This window comes from Amblyomma mixtum, chromosome 2, assembly GCF_055824585.1.
Source record: "Amblyomma mixtum isolate Tamu chromosome 2, ASM5582458v1, whole genome shotgun sequence".
In the NCBI taxonomy this organism is placed as follows: Eukaryota; Metazoa; Arthropoda; class Arachnida; order Ixodida; family Ixodidae; genus Amblyomma; species Amblyomma mixtum.
The window spans coordinates 73771846-73795475 of NC_143013.1; the positions used below are offsets into that span (position 1 = coordinate 73771846).

The 23630-nt window shown below is 50.2% G+C and overlaps 1 protein-coding gene and 1 pseudogene across 5 annotated transcripts in view; one reads left to right on the forward strand and one right to left on the reverse strand.

The window, feature by feature from the left end:
* Positions 1-23630, reverse strand: part of LOC149359745 (uncharacterized) — a 49624-nt pseudogene that overhangs the window by 572 nt on the left and 25422 nt on the right.
* LOC149359746 (uncharacterized) overlaps positions 3637-23630 on the forward strand; it is a 33381-nt gene continuing 13387 nt past the window's right edge. The window contains exons 1-4 of one of the 5 annotated variants that reach the window (XM_089569129.1): positions 3647-3769; positions 17547-17640; positions 19414-19694; positions 21457-21591. In XM_089569129.1, the coding sequence (XP_089425255.1) occupies positions 17616-17640; positions 19414-19694; positions 21457-21591 (441 nt within the window). In that variant the 5' untranslated portion in view covers positions 3647-3769; positions 17547-17615. Of the gene's footprint in view, positions 3770-16355; positions 16481-17546; positions 17641-19413; positions 19695-21456; positions 21592-23630 lie in introns of those variants that run through there. The other 4 variants (XM_089569130.1, XM_089569127.1, XM_089569128.1 and 1 more) reach the window with 4 other exon arrangements.

Sequence of the window (23630 nt, forward strand, 5' to 3'; positions counted from 1 at the left end):
TAGGGGCTCCACCCAGTATTGTAAGGGGAAAGGGCCAATAGGGTCCTACCCCAATCACCTTTCTGTAAAAAACTTAATTTCCCATAAATGTTTTTCACCACCACCTATCTTCTATCTTTTGCTCGGCACCCGGGCTGCCAGCACATTCCCATACTACGTGGTCGAGAGTGCCCCTCTCCCCGCACATTATGCAATATTGGCCTTTCTCTTCTTTCGAGATTGTTATGTATACCCAGAAGGGGCTTATATGATTTCCCCCTTGTAATCTTCTCGCCGCAATTGCCTCCTCGTTTCCGAGGGAACGATCGGGTGGCGGATAGACCCTCCTGCTCAGCTTATAATGTCCTGTGATCTCGTGGTATGAAATAAAGCTATCTTTCATGTCTATGCGGGAGGGCTGCTCTACAGCCGCCCGGTGATCTCTATGTTACATTCTATCGGCCTCACCTCGAGGACGCGTTTGGCCACTTCCGAGATTCTTCCTTTCCCGAAGTTCCTCACTGCATTTTTGCTGCCACTTAAACTCTTCGTGGCCCTGGTACCGACGCAAGCGAGCGCTATCGCCAACTGTTCCGCCGCGTTGGCATCTCTCGTGCGGCTCGAAGCCGCTACCGTTGGTATTCCTGTCCCGTCGACCACCGCGAATACAGCCGCCCCGTGCTGTCTGCACGCCGCGTCTGCATAAGCCACCAGGTCTGCCGCGACGCTCCCTCATCTTCCTCTCCTAGGCCTTAGCCCTATGTTGTCGCCTTTCCTTGTTATACTCGGGGTACATGTTCCGTGGCATAGGTGGGACGCATATCTTGGCTATGATTCCTGGCGGGATGTTTACCATCTTGTGCGTGCTACTTTCTGGTCAGATTCCTACCCATTCGAGTATTGTCCTGCCCGTTTCAGACTGGCCGAGCCGTTATAAATGGGATGTTCGTACTCCCTCCGCCAGCTCAACCCATCTATTGTGTACTCCGCCAATCGATTCCCACTCGTGACGTGTACACCGAAAAGACACCGTGATCACCGTTGGGAAGTGAACGGCGGTGTAGCTCAGCCTCAGGGATCCGCGTGAAAATTCTTATTCACTGCACAGCGGATAACTTGCGGAGGTGGCCGCGGGTGACGACACCTGCAATTCATCTTTTGAACGTTTCTAGCTTAAAAAGGCTCCGTTTTGAGTGACAGCAGCGTCTTGTCGCTAAAACACGATAATCTATCTCGATAATCTATCGTTTGTCCTTAGCGTCAGCAGGTGTCGCCTTCAAAACAGGGTATATCTATATTTCTCGTTTTCGTCCGGGGTGGAGATTTGTGACAGCGATAGCTGCAGCAACTCTCTCCCACAGGCCACGGGGGCAAACAAAACCCACACATAGGGCAGCTGCACCTGTATCATGTGACCACGCGACTCACTTTGCCGAAAGCACTCTTTACGGGGCACGTTTGAAGGGTCCTCCAATAGCCATAGAAACCGACACACTTCGACTCCAACGTCAAACCCATTACCGGGTACAGCAGAGAAGCCAAGTGGCGGCAATCTTTTCAGCCTTGACAGCTGCCGACTTCCCCCATCTTGTCTAAGTGACACTAAAGGCAAAATCAACGGAAATAAGAAGCTGCTCCACACTGACAGAGACCTGAAGTAGACCCGAAGGCTATGTCTTCGGGATTGTTGACATTACCTCTGAGTGAAAAGCGGAGTCCGCTGCAGAGAAAATTGTAAATTACGTCCCCGATCACTTTTTTCATTCCGACGCCGGGAATCTGGTTCGATCCCGGTCGCGGCAGTCGCATTTCGGTGGAGGCGAAATTCCAGAGGCCCGTTTACTGTGCGATGTCAGTGCATCTTAAAGAACCCCAGGTGGTCGAAATTCCGGAGCCCTTCACTACGGCGTCCCTCATAGCCAGCCTGAGTCTATTTGGGACGTTAAACCCCGTAAACCAAACCAAACTTTTATTATTTTGATGTAGAAGGGTTTATAGCGCAAACAAAGACACGGACAAGAGAGACGAAACACACACACAAGCGCTTGTGAGGGTGTTTCGTCTCTCTTGTCCGTGTCTTCGTTTGCGCTATAACATTTCTACTTCAAGATGAACTACCAACTCGCCCAACAGGAAGTTTCAACGACTTTTATTATTTACACTCCCGCCCTTTGAAATGCCAGTGCTGTTTGTAACGCCATTTTTACGACGTCATCCCTCTGACGAATACCTCGACTACCTCGATGAATACCTCCTTGTACCACGCTGACTAATCCTCTTATCTGAGTTTTTCAGGTTCATCCAGCGCCAACCGCCCGTCGCAGCCCCTTCAAAGCCTTTGTTCATTACACACCCCCTGGATATAAGTTTTTCCACTATTGCAGCTTAACGAATCAAGATTCACCTCCCTCCCCTTCCTGACACCCATCCCCTCTCACACCACTTTCCTTCCCCACCCCCGGGGCCTTCCTCCTCGGAGCGAAGGCCCTATTTAATCCCTGCCAATGATGAACGCTTTGCCCAGACGAAGACAAGTCCCCTTGTCGAAACGTTGGCTCAAGCAACCTGAGGTTTTCCCCTCCCTTGTTCATTTTGTGATCGACCAGTCATAGGAATTCATGGAGGAAGGAAAGGAAATGAACGAAAACTAAGCCGCTTTTGCCGGGAATTTGTTACTATATTTATCAACAGATGGCGCCACCATTCTGTTAGCCATAGGGTGCCGCGATAAGATCGGCGCTCCTATCGAGGCGCCCTATAAAGTTAGCCGTGAAGTTCAATTATAACCTTGCTCATTAATGGCTGCCTCACTGTTCGCAAAAGGGCACGGACGACCCTGAACTTGCGCCTGGCTTGCGCTTCTGAAGTTGCTGTGCAAGACAGCTTCGTGCATTCTGAAAACCGCAAGTGGCGTGGCAGTCTGCTAAACTCTATAGTTCTTTTACTAACTCTAAAATGCCTCGATGCATCGTTACTTTACGAACGGAGCGAGGCACCGTACTGAACTCCGAATTTCAGCTCAAACGGAGCGCCACATTACGTTCCACGGGTTCTTTTGAGAGTTTAGCGACTGCTGTTATCAAAGAGCTCAGGAAAGCTTGCCCACTACCCGCTAAGCACATGTACACGCAGACGCATTATCAAGGGGAACACTGAGTTCTCGCAAAAGGACAAGCTCGTCAACTACTTCTACACTGAAGTGGAAAACGTCTAGTGGGCTGTTTGCCGGGGGGGGGGGGGGGGGGGGGGGAATTAGAAACTATAGAAAAGTGCCTCTTTCGCTCACACCTGCGGACTAACAATTGAATCAATGCTCAATCCGGAGAAAATCCCTGACACGGCTCCCATTGCAAAAAATTGCTGACGATTACGTTACTTCCTAATGCGAAATTCGAGCGCAGCTCATCAGCTGTTTCAGCTTTTCGATAGATTGAGGCAAAAAATTCGAAATATTTTCATCATCATCGAGCAAGACATGCATGTACAATTACAGACAACTTGTTATTTTCCACACATATTCCTTCTTCAAAAAACACTCCACTACCAGTTCTCGATTGTCATGAAGGAAGCTTTGAGGACGGAGAAATAGATGGATATTTGCTCGACTTGCTTCCCCAATGCCTGGTTCTCAAAAAAGAGGTCTATGCAAGTATTTCGCGAGGTTGCCACAGCCGTGGGAGGCGTTGCGAGCGAGAGAAACGGCCGCGCGAACGGCAGGGTCTTCTCGGCGGCGGCGCTTAGCCTCTGCTTCAGCGACGCGCACTCCTGGATCATCTAGACGGCGGCAACGGTAAGCTTCTACTTCCTTTCCTTAAAATGATTGGAGTGCAAAACGTGGCCAAAGCCAACGCCAATGAACACAATGAACGCTGCCGGCCTATGGCTTCAGCGCCGCGTTTCTCGCACAACGAGCGCACATCTGTCACTACCGCCACGTAGCTTAAAGCAGGACTGAGGTGTCCACTGTTCCAAGAGTTATGCGCCTTCCTTGTGCTTTCCAAGCTCCCGTTCCACTGGTATCGCAGATTAAAGCGCGACTAAAGTGTCCACTGCTGGTTACGAGGGACAACGGCGATGCTGCGAAACGCCGGAACGGACGCCTAAGGTATAGGCAGGCGGTTCGCAGTGGCGAACGGCGGCGGCCGTGCGTCTGTAACGTTGAGTGCGTCCTGGACACTGGATAGGCAGCGCACCCACCTTACCACCCTGGCAGGTGGCAGTTAATGGTTGATCGCGAGAGTTCACTCGCCGTTGTCAGCGCTACGGCTAGCCCACATCTCTCTCTCGTCGCTGCGATTGAACACCAACTAAAACCGGCTCTCCAAGCTTCTATCTATGCAGAAAACCCCTCCTCTGCAGAGGCTCTGGCAATAGCTGTCGCCATCAAACACAAAGACCAAAGAGGAGAGTCCTCCCACGTTATAACGGACTCCCAACAAGCCTGCCGAGACTTTCTTAATGGCAGGCTTCCCTCAAGAGCAACACACCTACTTGGCAATCTCAGCCAAACACACAGACTAACATGGACACCTGGTCACGAAGGACTATACTCCGTTTCATACATCAGGTGCAACGCTGTCAAAGCTAGCGCTCTTTTTTGCGCAGCCTGCATCCGTGACAGAAAATAGTGCGTTGCTTGTGGTGAGCGAAAATTAACAAATGCATTGCCGATAGGCTTCGTGGATAATACATTTGTCATCAAATGAGGTAGCCAACGATCTAGCACAAGATTTAACCAACCGGGCGGATCCTCATCCCTACCCCACGCCCATGCCTAGCACCTATGGTGACAGATTAGAACATATTCGGCTGGAGCGAAGAAAATACCCACCCCCTTACATAAAACTAGTCTCCTCCGCAGCCATAGACTGGAGGAAAATTCAGACCAACACTTTCCCTAACTTGTTCATCCTACACAAGATTAGCCCCACTCAATATCAGAATACATGCCCTTGGTGTGGAGCTTGCCCTACGCTCTACCACATATCGTGGGAATGCACAATGAAACCAAAACACTTAACTGTATCCAACCCGACATATGAGCAGTGGGAGGTGACCCTGACCAGCGAGACCCTGGATCAGCAACTCAAGTTGGTTCAGCAAGTCCGTCAGTCAGCTAAAGCCAGTGGCGCCTTGGACTAGGGGTGCCACCCAAGTTGCTCGAGCAACCTTCCTCAATGCGCACTTCCTTTCTTTAAAATCATCGCAATGTAAAACGTTTTCAACGTCAATGGGCACAATGAACGCCGACGGCATGCATCTTCAGTGCCGCGTTTGTGCCGCAGCGTTGTCAATGCCAACGCATGCAGCGCACATCTGTCACTACCGCCACGTAGCTTAAAGCAGGACTGAGGTGTCCACTGTTCCAAGAGGGCAGTTATGCGCCTTCCCTCTGCTTTCCAAGCTCCCGCTCCATTGGTTTCGCAGCTTAAAGCGCGACGAAGGTGTCCACTGCTGGCGACGATGGACAACGGTGACGGCGACGCCGCGAAACGCAGAAACTGACGCCAAAGAGCTGCGCTCTAAAAAAAAAACGAACGCTAGTCTATTTTGTCATAGCGCTTTCCAGGGCGGCTCATAAATAGTGGTACCCGCACTCTGGTACCTGGTGAGATCTTTTATTGCGAAAGCAATACTACACTCATGAACGGCCTTTCGCGTGCCGGCGGCCGGTAGCCACGTTTGACCTTTAGAATGACCTTTGACGTCATACCAGGGTGAGAGATGGGCTACCTAGTGGAGTCGTCGCGCAGCGGCGGCCGGTAGCCACGCGTGACATTTAATGATGATGATGATGATAACTTTATTTTCCGCCAGATAAGGAAGCCCCCTACTCCCCGTCCCCGGCACGCAGGCCTTGGTGACGAGGTCCGGGACCTCCGCGATTAGGCGAAGAGGTCTTGATTCCTCGCGGCTTCTTCCGCCAGGCGGACGGCTTGTTGCTGAGAAGCAGGGGCCTCGCTCCGCAGCAGGGCTTCCCAGGATTCTCTACAATTTATGATGGAAACCGTCGAAGGGACGGAAATTGATCCGAGCGAGCTAAATGTGCCCGGGCGGTGGTACACTAGCAAGATAAAAAATTGTTGAGGCTTAGCTAAGGTTAAGCCTAGTCAGATGCGAAGCATATTGATGGCTAGGCTTGGTAATACATGGCTTTCCTTGGTTGAATACTTGGTCATTTTAATACAACCACTAGAAGCCTTCGTCGTGGGGGAAGACAACGGCACGGCTACAGCGGAACGCCGACTAACCCCGAGACGCGCTTTGGGTGAGCGCCTGGATTGCCACGGAAGCCGCGTCCGCCTGCCCGGTGGAGCGAGCGTTTCACCTACACCGAGTGTGAACGCGCGTTCGAAATGCGCGGGAATGCCGCTCGAGGACATTCCGGCGTCTGTGCGATGGCATCGTTCTCCCTCTCCCAGCGCGTGACGGCGATCTGTCGTGACGTCATTGTGTCACGTGGTGTGACGTCACCATACCACGTGGTCTGCACGGCGTGCAACCACAGCGATGGCGCGAGGTGGACCCCCCGTCTTCCTCTGTCGTGACGTCATGTGTCACGTGGTATGTCACATGGTGTGACGTCACTGTACCACGTGGTGTGCACGGCGCTGGCACGGCGCGTAACCACGGCGAAGGGCTGTAGTGTACCTCTAGTAATATGCTTCGCATAAAATTGGCTGAAGGCTTAGCGTGGTTAAGCCTTGCTGATTGCGAAAGCAATAACACCTTGCTGCGCTTGGTTCTGCTGGTAGTTTCTTTGCTCGAATTCACGCGTAGCAGACTCGAAGTCGCCAACCCTTATCTCATGTTCTTCACGTCGCTGAGCCACGATGTCACCGTCTCGAATCACTACAACGCTCTGCTCTTTCTTCTTGGCTGTATACTGCAATCTCCTTTTAGCAAGCCGCTCTTCTTTCTGTTCCGGCGTTTCTTCCGAACGGTGTTGTCTTCTCTTGTGGTTATATCGTTCCGCACTACTCATAGATTCTTCTCCGGCATTAAGTAAAATTATTTAATTAAATAATGGAATAAATTAATTAAATTAATTAATCCTCTCCTAGCGAGCGCCCTCACGCGGCGGGCCGAGGAGGCCGTCACGTAGTAGCCGCCGCGCCGAGCGAAGGAACGACTACGGCCGAAGACACGAGTTGGGGCCCCTGCTCTCCTCTGGTCGTGACGTCACGCTGTCACGTGGTCGTGCGCCGCAGCTGCGCCGGAGCGAAGGAACGACCTCCACCGACGGCAGAAAAGTGCCAGCAGTATTGCTTTCGCAATAAAAAGGCAAAGCGGCGCCGATAAGACTTTTTACACATACACTGCTGTGCCCGGCAGCCATGAAACACTTCGACCCCTCCTTTTCTAGCCTCTGCCCATACTGTACTAAGGTGGCTGACACCTACCATATGGTGTGGGCATGCCAGAAAAATCCTTCTCTCACCCCCCCCCCCCCCCCCCCCCCCCCCACCCCAACCCAACCCGAGAGGACTAGGAGGCGGCCCTGCTCGGCTGCCACGACCTTCCGGCCCAACAGGCCATGGTCCGGCGTGCCCGAGCGGCGGTAGAGTCAAATGGGGTCCCGGAATAGGGGCCCCACCTAGTATTGTGAGGGGGGTGGCGCACTAGGGGCCACCTCCCAAGCTACCTCTCTATGTGTAACTTGTAATAAATGCTTTTCATCGCCACCACCGAAGGAGGCTAATCCCAACCTTAGCCCCAACCAAGAGACGCGCATCGTGGAGCGGCGGCGGGCTGCCGAGAAGCTCGCGAGAAGGAAAATGGCGGCGAAGTCGGTGGAAAGGCAAAACATCAGGCTCCCCAGCGACGCCGAAAAGATAATCATGAGACCCAGCGGCGGCGTCACGAGGCTGACGAAACACGGGAACACGAACTTGGCGAACGCGATAATCCGGGCTGCCGGAGTCGACCAAGACACAGCGGGAGAGGACATCGTCTCCATAAATACACGCCAACAGCCCATTCTCGTGGCGACGAGAGACGCCGGGCGAAAAAGAAAATACGTAGAGCTGAAGCAACCCACTTTCGAAGGGGAGCGAATAGATATATGACCACCTACGTCGCCATGCCGGAGGACTGCGGAAAGGGCGTAATCCACAACATTCCCCTCTACTCGGAGGCGGACATATTGCACCGTGTCAAGACGCACGGCAACCCGCCGGTGCTGGGGGTTCGAAGATTAGGCAAGGAATCGAAGACAGTCCTGATACTGTTCGAAGACAGCAAAGTCCCGAGCACGCCATTGGCTGAACGGTGCGCGCTCTACCGGAAAAAATACGAAGTGTGCAAAGCATGCGGAAGAATGGGTCACCGAGCCGACGTCTGCCCGGACCCTAAAAACGTAAAGTGCGTGGCACTTAGAATGATCTTCGACGTCATGCCATGTCTTGTGACGTCATAGCGTGATGTCATACCAGGGTGAGAGATGGGCTACGAAGTCGAGTCGTCGCGCAGCGGCGGCCGGTAGCCACGCGTGACCTGCAGACGCGGCGCACTGCGTTCCTTCTGTTGAAGGCGCTGCGCTTTTGCTTTCGCAACCTACCAGGCTTAACCAAAGCTAAGCCCCCGCCAATTTTTGCTGCTAAACGCGTCCCCGCCTTCATCCGCCTAAGTATTCTTCGAGTGAGCAGCGCGCACATGGCCTCGATGGCTGCTTTCGCGGCTTGAGGAGCCTCCGCAATAGTTTTCATCGACAGTGAGCTGGGCTTCCTTCGCAGCGGTTAGTGCGTTATGTTCCACCGCGTCCAGCCGCTGCTAAGCACTAAGATGCCGGGCAGCCCGCTCTTCAGCGGCCTTGGCATAGATTCGCTGTGCAGAACGAACGGACGACGAATACGGCGATTTCCAACGCATAGCCTTTCAGTCTATCAGAACACGCAAAGTGAGAGGCTGCGAGTAGTCTTTAAGCATGGGGAAACGAAACTGCTATTTGCGCTGCCGCTGGTACGACTCCCGCATGGGGCAGCGTTATCGCGAAGCTCCTTTTCTCTTTGACACTATTCTGGGGGGGGGGGTTCGGAAGTTTTCGCATAAGTTCGCTTTCAGGTTCGCTGCGATTTCCAGACGATGTTCGGCTTCGAATGCCGGACATGCGAGCTATAAGCATGGCATGCCCAGAAAAAATAAAGTAGGATATCATATACTATGTTTCGATGCATGTTGAAGAATCACAGCTAGCCGAAATAAACCCTTACACAAGGCATTACTATAATGTTATTCGAGACATCTAAAAGGCGTAAAATAAAGTTTTCGAACACAAGTTAATCAAGCAGCTGACACGGCTTCGCAGTCGGCTCCGTCTCCGCCATTGTCGAAGGGAGGCCGCAGCCGCGTTCGTCCTTTGCTCTTGGGTTTCACACGCTCTATTCAAAGCGTGGGGGGAAAATATCCAGAACTATCGGATATTTCTCAATATTGCGTCATTTGTGGTTTTCTTTGTCGCAATGCTAACTTTAATAAAAAAAATTTTGCGGCACTCCAATAGTTTTAAAAATCGAATAATTAATCTCAACTAAACAATGAAATCAATGCAATGAAAGTAAAACTCCTGATTATTATGGGCTACCAGCAACAATGGTGCTGAAATTTCAGCCTCCAAACATGCATCCCCCCCCCCCCTCCTTTTTTTTGTCCAAAGCATCAGCTCAAGTTACACGGGACGCCCTGTACATATTTTCACCAGCTTCAGAGCACAATTAGTTTTTAACAATGGAAGCGTATGCAAGAAGTTCAAGTTATACTTTGTTTCTATCCGCAAGAACGGAGCGTAATTTCAACCGGTTCTGTAGTTAGCTTCCATTGTTTAGCATTTATTACGAGTGTGCAGCTGCGTCAGTCGCGCGCGGCAAGGCCTCTAAAATGACCTGTTTCGTAACAGTCGCGGGACTTTGCCCGACGCGATTATTATTCGCAGAAAGCGACCTTGCATTGAATACAAAAGGTGAGTTTCGTGCATTGGCAGCTACAGGCGCTATGGTAGCACACGTCCCTGGGGTGCTTTGATGTTCAGGCACCCCACACGTGTACCAAAGTCGCTCGCGGGTGTCTTTTGTTTCGTAAGGCCGCAGCAATCATTAAACGCGCAAGAAGTGACCATCAGAAAAACTATGTAGCCAGCAGTCACCGGCGGTAATCTATCAGAACAAAGAGACATGGGACGAAGGCGACGATAAAAGCAGGAAAGCTAAGTCTGGAGGTCAAAGCTAACACTCTTACTTTTTTTTTTTTTGCCGCTCATTGTAATTACGATAGACAGGCGTCATGGCGCTTCAAAACCAGTCTTCTCCTTGTCTATGTGGGGTCGCTGTTAAACCAATTAAAGGGATACTGAGGCGGTTTTCGAATCAGCTAACCTTCTAGGGTTTTGAAGTAGTGTCATTGCTGATCACATCTGTGAAATTATTTTTTCGATTTTGGCTAAAACAGTGGCGCAATCACCAGTTAAAAACGCGATGTTTAAATTTCGCGCGCCCCGCGCGAGCGCAGGAGAGGGGAACAGCGGAGAGGGAAACCTCGTCCATGTCGGCCAGCGTGACGTCATGTTGAGGAGCCGGGGATGCTTCGGCGCACCCGAGCGCGCTTTCAGCGTGCGTTGTTTCTCGTGCTGCATGCGTTGTTCCTCGTACTGCGTGCGTTGTGACGTACATAGCGTGTCAGCCGACCTTGAGAATCAGATTCAACAGGTACTACTCTGCGTTCGTGTCCACGAACAACTACGGCCGCTACTGTGTCGTCTTCCACTGTTTTCCGCACGATCACAAGCTCGCAGCGCAACCGCTCGCTGCTGTGACGAAGAATTCATGCCGACTAAAGCAAGCTTACTCTGCTCGAAACACTTTCGGAAGAGCGGCTACAGGCAGAGCTTGTCCTAGTGCGATCTCTGGAGATTTCTGCCGAAAAGGCGCGGCTGAACCATGACGCAGTTCCATCGATTTCCTCGCGCATGAGAGGCGTGTCACCATTCCGAAGAAGTGCCTCTTTTAAAAATAGAAACATGCTCACTTAGCCTCTGAAGAAACCTTATAGAGGCTTAAGCATGTGTCGCTCTCCTCAGCTTAGGTGCGGCCAGACCACCTGAGACGTGCTCAGCAAGGCTCGGTTAGTGATTTTATACTCGGTTCGACGTGTCCAAGCAAGCAAGCAAGCAAGCAGAGCAAAGCACAATAAAGCAAAGCAAGCAAGCATCGAAGCTCTTCATATGCGGCATCTCGTTTAATCCTAGCTAAGCAATTAAAATTAAAGCATTCTACGTTGATTTGGGATGCAAATTTATGAGAGAAATGAATGCCAACCGAGTTTTTGCAAAAAAACACCGCAGCCTTACTCGGTTTCTTCATCAAGTTGTGGCAGCGGGCGAGTTGGAGCTAGCTTGGCTTTTAAACACACATATAGTTGGCAACTACTTCACTGAACCTAAACTGCAAATCTAGGAAGGGCGAACGTTTCCGAGGCGGCGATTAATATTTTCTGGCATCTGCTGAACGCGCCAGGAGTGAAGCAGCAGCCTTGTGCGCGTATTTGGCTTGGCTTGGTTTCCAGCGCACCATGATTTCGTCGCTAATTTTGACACCAACTTTGTGCTCCTTCATCGTTTCCTTAAAATTCTTTCTTGCCCCAACCTGCAACGCCGGGTACTGAGTATGTGTATATGTGTATGTGTATATGTGTATGTGTATAAAAGTGCGGGTTCAATTTTTGCTGAAATAAAAGTTGGAAGTTCAGCGCTCTTTACCTTCTTCTCCTTCTTCCTGTGTGGTGTTCGCGCTGCTGATACATATACATACTGAGAATAGGATTTCTTGTACACAGTGCTTTGGGCCTTTTCTTTAGGATGACGCTCTTCCGGGCGAGCCAGGAGGCGTCCGGTGGTGGTAATTGACTTGAGTATTGTTCGCACCCCTTCCTTTCCGAGAATACGAGCCGAGGTTGTGCTGGCACCTTTTACGCATGGTCTGCATCGCGTCTTTGACGCTGGCGTATGCTTGTGCTAGGCATAGAATTTTTTGCTTGTGTCTTTTTTGGTTTCAGGCGATACGTGGAATGAGCAAACTGTAGTATCCTTTTCTTCGGTGGTCAGTAAAAAAAAAACAGTCGCCGTATTCGTTTTTACAACGACACGGAAAGCTGCGATCTGCACTCAACGCAGCGCCGGATCCGCGTCGGCAGCTTCTCCAGTCCTCAAAATGACGTCACGATCTCTCTTGACCAATGACGGGCGGCGGCGCGCCGCGCGGCGTGCCCCGCGGCACAGGCCGCATATTTCGGCTAAAAAAGGCAATTCGCGCTTGTTTTTGCCGTATTTGGATGCGATATTCCAGTATACAGCATGAAAAACTATAGCACGCCTCTGCCAGCCCGATTTTCAGAAAAAGTGCTTCAGTCTCCCTTTAAGGACCGTCTCTTTGTTGTTGGTGCCTCTGATGGTCTGCTAAATACCCACGGGAGGATTGGCCAGGGTTTATTGCATATCTAAGCAGAAGAAATATTCGCCCTAACTTAGATCAGACGGTGCATAAATAAAGATTTAGGAATCATGTTCCTTGTTCGAGGAACTGCAAGCACCTAATCGAAGCAGACAGCGGACGGTCTGCAGTATTCGCACTTTTCAATCAGCTTCTTTAAGCACCGCAGTTCTGCTTTCTTTATTCAGTGAGGAAGGAAGGAAGGAAGGAAGGAAGGAAGGAAGGAAGGAAGGAAGGAAGGAAGGAAGGAAGGAAGGAAGGAAGGAAGGAAGGAAGGAAGGAAGGAAGGAAGGAAGGAAGGAAGGAAGGAAGGAAAGAAAGAAAGGCAGGGAGATTAACCGTGATAATAAACGGTTTGCTACCCTACACGGGGGGAAGGGGGTAAGGGGATAAAAAATGAAAGAGAAAGGGGAGTAACAGAAAATTGAAGTCACTCTAAAAAGTCATCGTTCGGTGAAGTCACAACCTATCGTGCAGGCCAGAAGTCCGCAAGAAGCTTAGCAGGGAGGGACTTCCCGTTAAGGTATATGAGCGGTTTCAACATCGTAATATGTTGTAAGCATAAGCACACGCGTTCAGTCGCTAGGTAAGGACACTGTCATGATCAGTCCTGCAGCAGACCAGGAGGCGCTACGGTGGCTAGCACATGTGGACACAGCGAACGTGCTGAGCGGCCACTTAGGCAAGCAGCTTCACTGTAGCCCTTCGTAACTAGACGTGGAAATGGGCAGCCCTAGCGCTCGTTTGACGGGCTGCCCATTTCCACGTCCAATGATATACTGGAGAAAATGGGCCTGCATAACAATTGGAGAGAACTGACTGAAGCGGTTAGAACATCGCAAATCGAAAGGCTAACATCCACACCCGCAGGAAGGAAATACCTAGAGCTAGCGAAATGGGCAACCGTAGATAGCACAGTGAACACCAGAACAGATCTGGGAAGAGAAATAAGAGAGCATCTTATTATCGCTCCCATACCTAGAAACATGCATCCCATCCACGACAAAGGCAGAAGGAAAAGCAGGGTCGCACAGCTGGCTGCTAAGCTAGGCAAGATGCCACAGGGAACCATGGCCTACACTGATGCCGCGGTAGGCACGCTAGGAGACACCGTCTCCGTAGCCGTCGGGGACTCAGCCAGAACGTTACGCGTTGTAAGACACCTTGACTTAAAACCCCTTGTGGCGGAGGAGGTTGCAATAGCGATCGCTCTAACTCAGCCAGGTACCAAATACGTAGTAAGCGACTGCAAAGCCGCAATTAGAAATTACAGCAAGGGACGCATCCACGAAATGGCGGCTAAATATCTAAAAGACTTTATCCCAGCCCACAATATTCTAATTATCTGGACCCCAGCCCACTCGGGTCTGGTTGGAAACGAGGCCGCCCACAGGCTCGCCCGCTCCTCTTTACCCCGGGGAGCCGTGGACACCTCATACGAATTCAGCACTAAAGAGGAAACCAATACCTTTAATAGCATCACAGACATTCAGAAAAAGAACAAAAGGATCTATCCTCCTCCGGATAGGTCGCTTAGCTCGGCTGAGGCCTATGACTGGAGAAGACTCCAAGCTAGAAACTTCGCATCCCCGCTCTTGAGGAGCTGGACAGGAGGTGACACGAGGGAGGATGCGGAGGTGTGCGAGTTCTGCGGGTATACCGCTACACTCGAACACATACTATGGAGATGCCCCAGTGCCCCAGGATATGGCAGAATCAATAATGCAGAGGAATGGGAGACCATACTCAGAAGTGCCGACCTTAGCATACAACGATACGCTACCCGCCTGGCAGCAGAAGCTGCGCGACTATACCGTTGCTAGTCTTCCAGCTGCGACGCTGCCCCTCCCCGGACGCCTGCGTGCGGACCCGGAGGGGCACGGGTCTTCTTCTGGCGGAAATAAAGTTTCTTCACTCACTCACTTCGTAACTAGAGATGTGAAGGCCTGAAAAAAAAACTGCAATTTTGGAAAAAGAAAACGGTTTTTTTTTTCGTTTTTTTCAGACGAGGAAAAATGGAAAGAAACATCGAAAATTTCACAATGCAATTTCACGGTTTTATAATTGCTGGCTTTTAGTTTAGGTTTTTTATTTTGCTTTGAAAACCATTACAATGTGCATCGTTAAACTATTGGAGAGCATTCGTCATCGCCGGTGCCGGGTAGTGCTTTTAAAACGTTCGTGCTGCGAGTACACGGGTTGAAGGCCAGGTCACATATAAGATCCAGGCATGACTTAAAAACACACTAATACTTGAACTCAGGGCTCAAGTAGAACAAAATGGCTGCAAATTCTACAGCGTGACACGCACGGCATATAGGCTGCTGTGCGCATAAGCGGTTTTAGCCGAATACAAGCCTAGCTTCTTGATTTCAAACGTAGCAGAGTAGATGACATCCGCAGGAATTTGGTCCAGGACAGGGGTCTGGGACTCAGCGAAGCACGTGGCCCCATCTACCTGGTGGCAAGGCCTTTGCACCAACCAACCGCTAACTCCTCTGGCTTGCCGACTGCTGCCGATACCACAATCAACCGCCAGCTGCGAACGAAACTGGTCACGTTTCGGAAACGTGCGAACAAGGATTCGCAACAGGCTTTCAGGGGAACGCGTTCGAAAGCTTATGTATGTGCAGTCGAACCTAGGTGTGGACACAACTTCAATCCATGCTGCTGCGCGTAGTCCCGCATCCAGCGACAGTGACTATGAGTCCGATATGGAGTGATTTATAGATCAGTTTTCATGCTCCCTTTCTCGGTGCAATAGAACAAGAAGTTCGTTCCACAAATATGATATTTATATCTCCATATTCGCCTGAAGTGCAAATCATTATTTATCTCCTCGGTGCAATAGAACAAGAAGTTCGTTTCACAATATGACATCTATAACTGCATATTCGACTGAACTTCAGAGCATTATTATTGATCGTTGTGCTGTTGCAAATAAATCTGTTTTTGATACGTTTTACAAAATTGCCAATTTGTCATGAAAAAAACCATGAAAAAAAAAGTTTTTTTTCATGCCATTCAAAATTTCTTGAAATTTTACATCTCTATTCGTAACCTCTTCGGGCGGCCGGAGGGAGCCGTCCAACGTTGGCAGTGTCGCGTTGAACGAGCGACAGAATAGTCCAGGATCCGCGACAGTGCCGCACACGCACGCCAAGAACAATTCATCAAATGCGCGCCAAGAACATCCTGTAGACGTGCGGTGTACTTTTCACTGAGCGCGACATCGAGCGCCTCTCCCGCGCGCTCTGCGCCTCTGCCTTGACCGTTGCGAAGACCAACAAGGTCTGGTACAGCGAGCTCAACGGGCGGCAGTGGCCAGCGGAGCCCTGGACTGAGGGCAACCGACCACTGATTAGAGGCGGACGACTTCGATAGAGAAGGCTTCTGGGGGTAGAACCAAGACGTCCCTGAAGATGCCCCCAAACCGCATTAAAAACCATTAGTGTAAATAAAGTTTTCCCTTCCTTCCTTCTGCCTTGACGTGATCACCAGCACTTGCAAGAGATGACCTCGATCTAGGGACTTCTAGGGATTCTGGGGAGCGCAATTGGTTTAGAAGGCCTTCGCCAGGCTCAGGAGGATGGACTAGAGACGGACACGTCATGGACGTGTGTTGTGGACCTGTATAGTCTCGCGATGTAAAGTCTTGCTACTCACGTTATAGACTAGTCTCTGCGCTCTCTTAACCACCCTCATAACCGCTTGTACGTAATGTAAATACAAAGTCCCTAGGCCGAGGCCAGCTGTTGCACGTGCTGATGGTCATATCAAGGTAGAGAGGCGGTGAGCGCGCGGGAGAGGCGCTCGATGTCACTCCCGATGGCACGTGCACCGCGGGTGCATGATGTTCTTGACGCGTGTTCGATGTAGTGTTCTTAGATTGCGTTCTATGCGACGCCGTCGCGTATCCTGCGCAACGCTGTCGCCTGTTCAACGCGACAGGACACATGACAACGTTGGACGGTTCCCTCCGGCGTCTCGCCGAAGTCCGGTCATAACACCTTGCTGTCCAGGTGGGTTTTCTGCGGTGGGCGGGTGGTGAGCTACCGCTGGCCACTGTACGCCCTATGGGGGGAGACCAGATAGGATGGGAGCTATCATCTCGCGCCCTTTGCCTAACCATGGCTGTATCAATTTTGTCGCACCGAGATGTCACGGGAGTACAGTGCACACAGCATGTGGTATAAGCACAATTTTAAGGCATAGTGTTAAGGCTCCTGTTGTGCAGAAAATCCGACGTCATCGTCGTCGGCGTTGTGAGTGAAAAATGGCCGAAGTAGGGTGTCCGTATGGGCCACACTGCCCCATGGTGGCAGGTGGGCCATCTAGCTGACGTGATTTTGTGGCGTCTTCCCAACCTGCAGACAACAATGCGAGCAGGTGGCACTTAACTTAATGATTGACCACGAGAGGTTGCTCGTGAAGAGCAACCTGGGTCGCACAAGCCCCACCAGTGGATGGATGGCTGGAAACAACTTATTAGACAAAATCCCTACTAGTGTAGCACTTGCCATTGCAGGGAGTGGCGCATCGCTTAACCGCTGCGCCACTGCACCAGGAGTGGTATGAGGGCTCCCAGCGATATATGAATGTAGAGAACGACCAATTCTGCATATTCCTTAGGGCGGAGTTTGAGTGTCTCCTCCAGTTTATTTTTTTTTATTTATTAAGACGATACTGCCGGCCGTTTTGGTCCAAGCAGGAAGGGCAAAAGCAATATACTAAGAAACAATGGTTCCATCGATTTATACAAATAGCACTTTGTGCAAATTTGTTTTTCAATTCAGGCATGAGAACATATAGACATGAATAATTTTTAATAACTCTTTGGCGCCTCAAAAAACGCAAAATACAAGTGACAAGAAATCCTTCCCGAATGAGAATTAATACTAATGAGATGAAGAAGCGCAGAAAAAAACAATGGGAGTGAAGCCGAAGAAGAATCGCGTGGTCTTTCTCGTGCCGGCACGCGCGCCACGTTCGTCGGCGACGTTCGATTCTGCGCCGCCATTGACCGCGGCTCTGTCACCGCCTCCTCGCGGGTCTGTTGGGTCGCCCGTGGACGCTGCTGGACTCCAGAAGCCCTCCAGGCGGGACTCCTTTCGGAACTGTCGACGCGGCAGGTGCCGGCACCACGCTTCTTTCACCATGACGACGCCTGACCTGTGCCCATGTAAGAGCCGCTGTTGCTGCCGCTGCCCTACCTTCACAAATTGTGAACAGTGATTGACAAGGGACGGATTAGCGCCATTAGCATTTTTTGGAGGGGCGATTTCAGACGAGGAAGAGGGTGAGGCAGTAGACGGTATCGTATAGCATGTGGGGTTTAACGCCCCGTCGATTATGGGAGGCGCGGTAGTGGCGAACTGCGGATCAGCTTCGACCGCCTGGGGTTCTTTAACGGGCAATGACCTCGCACAGCACACGGGCGTCTTTGCATTTCGCCTCCATCGAAATCCATTCTCAGCGGCAGGGATTCGATGCCGCGACCTTGGGCTCAGCAGCCGGACGCCATAGCCACCGGCCCATCGCGGTGGATCTAGGGCAGGGGTTTTTGGGGCCCAGCGGATTTTTCGAGCGCTATCTTCGTCGAAAAGAAGCAATGAGATTTTCTTTCACTTCCTCATGGGAAAGGGAGGGGGGGGGGGGTAGTCGCTTCCCTCATTTTTCCTCTCTTGATATTCGCCTCTGTGACGACCCACCCAGTAAACCGAGATCTCTCTAAAAAATAGGCAAATTTCCTAGCGCTCTTGGTTTCGTTCGCATTGGCAAGCAGTGCTCCGCTTTCAAGGCTGCGTTTAGATTATTAATCGAGTTTAACCGGATTTATATCAGTTTCGAACGGGGAACAAATAAGCAGGAATACCTAATTTTACTAGAAAGTCGAGAGTTTTGAACAGCAAATTGCGGCAAACAGCTCAGGAAGAAAAGTAGTTGGACGTGCACCATTGAGGTCGAGAAGTCTGAACAATTAAGCTAGACCGGCCTATACTCTGAATGGCACCGAGGCATAGTTATCTTAACTGCGGAATAGCGAAAGTAGTGAAAAAACACGACCATGCGATGTAGGGCAGCGGAGAAGCTGTTCTATATATGCTCCTCCTTAGATCGTGTTTTCTCGCTGGATTCACGACCTGTTTGTTGCCTCAGGCATAAATTCACTAGCGAAATTACGAGGCACCAGGAGAAGAACACGTCCAGCGTTGTCCTTGTTCTTCTGGTGTCTCGTACTTTCGCTGGTGAAGTTATGTGTGATGCACACCAACTAGCCCACTTGGGTACCTTGTTACTGTTTGTTTCTCTGTGCGCATTGTATCGCAATGAACATATTTAGCCCCAGAATTTTTCAACAGCGCAACACGATGAGGACAAGAACGAGGAGTGAAACACTTCGCACTCTTGTCCTCGTTGTGTTGCGCTGTTGCAAAATTATGAAGCAGTACCAACTTGCCCAAACTTCCGTTCTTCTACACATTTAGCCCCCCCCCCCCCCCCCCCCCCCCCCCTTTACCTTTTTTTATTTTGTAACCTTTTAGGGCTTACAACTTCAATGACATAGCTCTTTCCGCATTGTCATTGAGCCAGCAAATGCATATGAACTGCTGTGTCATGTGTCTGCATACGGCTCTTCTTGAAAGGTGCTGCGGCTTATCGCTTTTTCATGGAGTTAGTCGACGGACCCGTTCCGCCCACCGGCGATTGAGATTGTTATTACGCCAGCCCACACTCGTTCACCCGACTGATTGTTTATCTAGCTCCGCATTCGTTGGAACCACTCCAAGAACCCCACCCAGATAAAATTCCCTATGGCCAGCAGGTGGATTCCGGAGGTATGGGTTACCAAGTGTAATCTGACCGACGCCGTTTACCACGCGGGAAGTCGCATCACAACTGTCGCAAGCAAAAGGCTATGCTTAAAGCGTGACTGTTGGCACACGTCTCGCAGCCATCCACAACTGCCTACTCCTGGATGACTATGACGACGAGTCCCTGGTGGACAGCCCCTCATGTGACGGATGCGAGTGTACGGAGGCTACGACGTGCGTCGTACCCCACGGAGCAGAGAGTCAGCAGCCACTTGAGACTGCTGCTACCTCTACTGCCGCTGCTGCTGCTGCTGCTGCCCCCACTGCTGTTGCCTCGGTAAAAAACGACGGCCAGCAGCCACCCTCCAAACTCGTACCTTCGGTGGACCTAGACAGTCCATCGACTTCGTCTTTCAGCATGGTACGCACAAAATCGACGACTGAGTCCACAGGGACCTAACCACATAGAATATTCTTGGACTAAAACTTTGAATATTGGGAAATTGTAAGGCCCTGTTCAGGAAATATTGAAGGTAATGGTTTATACCGATGTGTAGCAAAATCTTTCGTGTTTTGGTATTTTGAAGAAAGGAAATGACGCAGTAACTGTCCCACATATCTCTTTGTAAAAAACAGCGCACCCTTACGACACGGTCTGAGCAAGATAGGTAAACACAGCGCTGTGTCGTCTCCAATCTTGCTCAGTCCGTGTCTTAAGGATGAGTTGTTTTTGTTTGTTTGTTTGTTTTTTCAAATATGAGCTACCAACTAGCCCTTTCGACCACCCTTGCAAGTCAGATATCTCGGTGGACACCCGGACCACGCCGTACTGTAAGGAGAGGGATAAAGGAGAGAGTGAAAGAATAAAGGGAGAAAGAGGTGCCGTAGCGGAGGGCTCCGGAATAATTTCGAGCACCTGGGGATCTTTAACGTGTACTGACATCGCTCAGTACGCGGGCGCCTTTTGCGTTTCGCCTCCGTAGAAACGCGGTGGGTAGCAAAATCTTGTAAGTTTTTCTTTCTTGAAAGTTTTTCTACCGCTCGCAATGAGCATTTAAGACTGCCACAGTAAACCAATGGGGACCGCTTTTGACGATACCAAGGACGTTAACAGCAAAAAAAAAAAAAAAAAAATGCAAGCCTGCCGACGGGAGACCTGCGGGAATATTGTTATAAAGAAATCATACACAATATAAAAAAGTTACGTTCATAAACTATTTCCAGTTCAAAAATGTTTTTGTCCAGAATTCTTGGCTATAGGCCATACTCAAGAGAGGTGTTTTTAAATTAGGATTCATAGTCAAACAATGTCTGATTGATACCAAGATGAAATTGCCTGGGCCGATCAGCGGTACCGGCCGACATCGTAAGCGTAGAGTCGAGGACAGCATAACCAAGGGTATATGAGACAAGCTTCACTAAACGCTGCTTCTTAGGTCTTCGTCCTAATTCGTATCAGTTGTTTAAATGATGTTCTGCAGGGTGAAATCGTCCGAGGAATAGTTGGTCTCTTGTTTTATCGATTACCTACCAGCTGTGAGGTCAAAATTTGGCTCAAGCTGACTCCGGCAAATTACCACCGCAGCTTGTACGGACACGTACAAACAGTGCCATATCCATCTACACGCCCGACTCATAACAGTGCAGCAAACAAGAACACGACCGAAAGGCACTGGGTTCCTAGAGTAGTCCTATACTCGCTAGAGGGCAGAACAAAACTGACAACGGAACGTGCAAGGAGCGCTTGTGGAGAGATCGCAGGTCTTTTTTCTTTGTTGCGTGTAAATTTCGAGTTGTATCTAGCGGCACTGCTATCCTGGACAACTATTTCTTGTTGAGAAATCATGCTGCCCAACCATGTTACCCAACTCATGTTGTCTGTGGCCGGAGCTTGTTTTGTTGTTGTTTGTTTCAAATGCGGACTTGAAGTTCACAGTGCAGAGACAAAACCCAATGTGCACTGGAGCTCCCTAGGACGTCCTGAAGACGTCCTAAACATCCTCAGGACGTCCCTGGTAGTTTTAATGTTCATTGGGAAAGAGACAAGGCACGCCATCCCAAGCGCCAAACTATTGTTGACAGTGAGCTATCTCTGTCCTCGTCGATTCTTGCAGCCTTTGCTACTTTTTCCCAGTCGTTGTCCTTCACAACTCCTATATATCGCCCCCGTGCTTTCCGCGCAGGGCGAGCTCGGGGAGCCGGGCCCCACGAGCCGGGAGCACAGCTACCAACTGCGTTCGCGCATTCCACGCCCGCCCAACGCCTTCATGCTGTTCGCTCAGGAGAAGAGGCGCCTGGTCGCCGCCCAGAACCCAAACGTGAGTAGACACTAACGCAGCCGCCCACTATACATGTAATTACCATACGTATACCCACCGCGATGGCTCAGTGCTCATAGGGCGCTCGGCTACTCAGCCAGAAGACCCGGGTTAAATCCCGGCCGCGTTTCGATGGAGGCGAAGCGCAAAAGGCTTCCTTTTGCTGCGCGATGTCAGAGCAGCTTAAAGGACCCAGGTGGTCAAAATTATTCTGGAGCCCTCAGCTCCGGCGTCCCTCATGGTCCATGTGTCACTTAGGGACATTGAACTCCACAATTTGCAATTTGCTTTAGAACAACCGTGTATTTGTAGACAGGCATGCGCACATGAGGAACGACCTGCTCGAGCGATGGAAAAAATATACACACAAAAAAAAAATCGAATACTGAACAAGGTAGTAAGAGCGGACAACACCCGCATTCGCAACAGAAAGGGTAGACAAGGTTTCAGCAGTAAGCTCACGAGATTGACGCCACACCACTTTTGTTTATGAGCAAACTGGTTAATCGCTACCGTCCGGTTCGTCTTTAGCGATTCGTTTTCTTCCGATTTGGTCAAAGCTTGCATTTCTTCCGTTTCTGAACTTCAGACAGTATGTCTGTGGGAAGCTACACCTTTTGAACTAGATGCACGCGCGCGTAGAGCCGCTAAATAAGACCGGCAGGAAACTCGTGCTTACCGCAGTACTGGCTGCTCTGAAGAGCGTACCCTATATCGTTTTTAAAAGTGCCCTAATTCTAGCTGCTCTTGGATGAAATGGAGGGGCTGTTTTACATGCGTTTATACCTCCTTCACTGTAGTACCAATCAGCCAAACTACCAAATACAAATTAATCACACCTCCCTGTATAGCGTCGTTTTTAGCTCGTTGTCTTCAACCGTAACTGCAGCTAAGCTATAGTTTAATACAACTTAATGGACGCAGCGGCTTTTCCCCGTCAAAGGACCCCATTCTAGCCAATGGCGTCGGCTGATTCGCATGACCCTGCTACGGTGACAATGCAGCATAGTTTCTTACTATTACCTAGAGGTAAAGCTGGCGGCGCTGCACTTCAGCCACCATGGACGCCCAAAGCATCATGGGGCGGTGAGCTACTTGTTGCGGCACAGTCGTAGTTTTTTGGGAACACGGAGTGGAACTACTAAGATGTTTCATTCCAAAAACGCTGTTCGAGTGTGCGCAGACGACTTTCGCGCGAACGCAGTGGGCAAAACCCATAGTAGTGAAACCGCGACGACACACGACGTCAATAAAAGGTTTCACTTTTCCGAAATGCCATTAAAAAACCTCTTATAGTATTTAAGCAACAACATCTTTTTTGAAAACATATTTACTTTTAAAAGTGCGCCTGTTAATTACGAAATATTAGTTTTTGTAGTGTTCACTACTTGGCCAATAGAAGAGCGAGTCGTCTCTTATTTTGGGCAAACTTTGCACTTAAATGCTTTTCTGCTCGTTTGTTGCAATCATTAGACAAGATATTGAATGTTAGGACGTTTGTAGTTATCAAACAGCTTTATTTTTCTGTTATTTTTTGGCCAAAAGTTGCAGTTCCGCAACAAGTAGCTCACCGCCCCATGATGCTTTGAGCGCCCATGGTGGCTGAAGTGGTCTCGAGGGGTCGCCATGCAAACTCCCATAGACGGGCTGCCAGCTTTCCCTCTAGGTAATTGTAAGAAACTCTATGCAATGCAGGGAGCGGTGCCACAATAGAGAGAGGTGTCTATCCCGGAGCACAGAGGGAAGGGATTATCATGCCACTACCTGCTTTGTCACACTAGCAGGGTCACGAGAAATGGCCGACGCCACTGGCTGGATCGATGTCCTTTGACGGAGAAAAGTCGCTGCGTTGTTGAGTTTCATCTGACAATAACATTGACGAAGGAGTAACGACCTTTGAACTCGCGACCATGAGATGAACCTAATACTGATATGCATGAATGCAATGAGGGTCTAATTGTTCAATCCCGCGTTCCCGCATGATAAAAGCACTGGAAAGGAAGCTACAAGGCTTTAGTGGGATTGAGGTAGTCCCATAA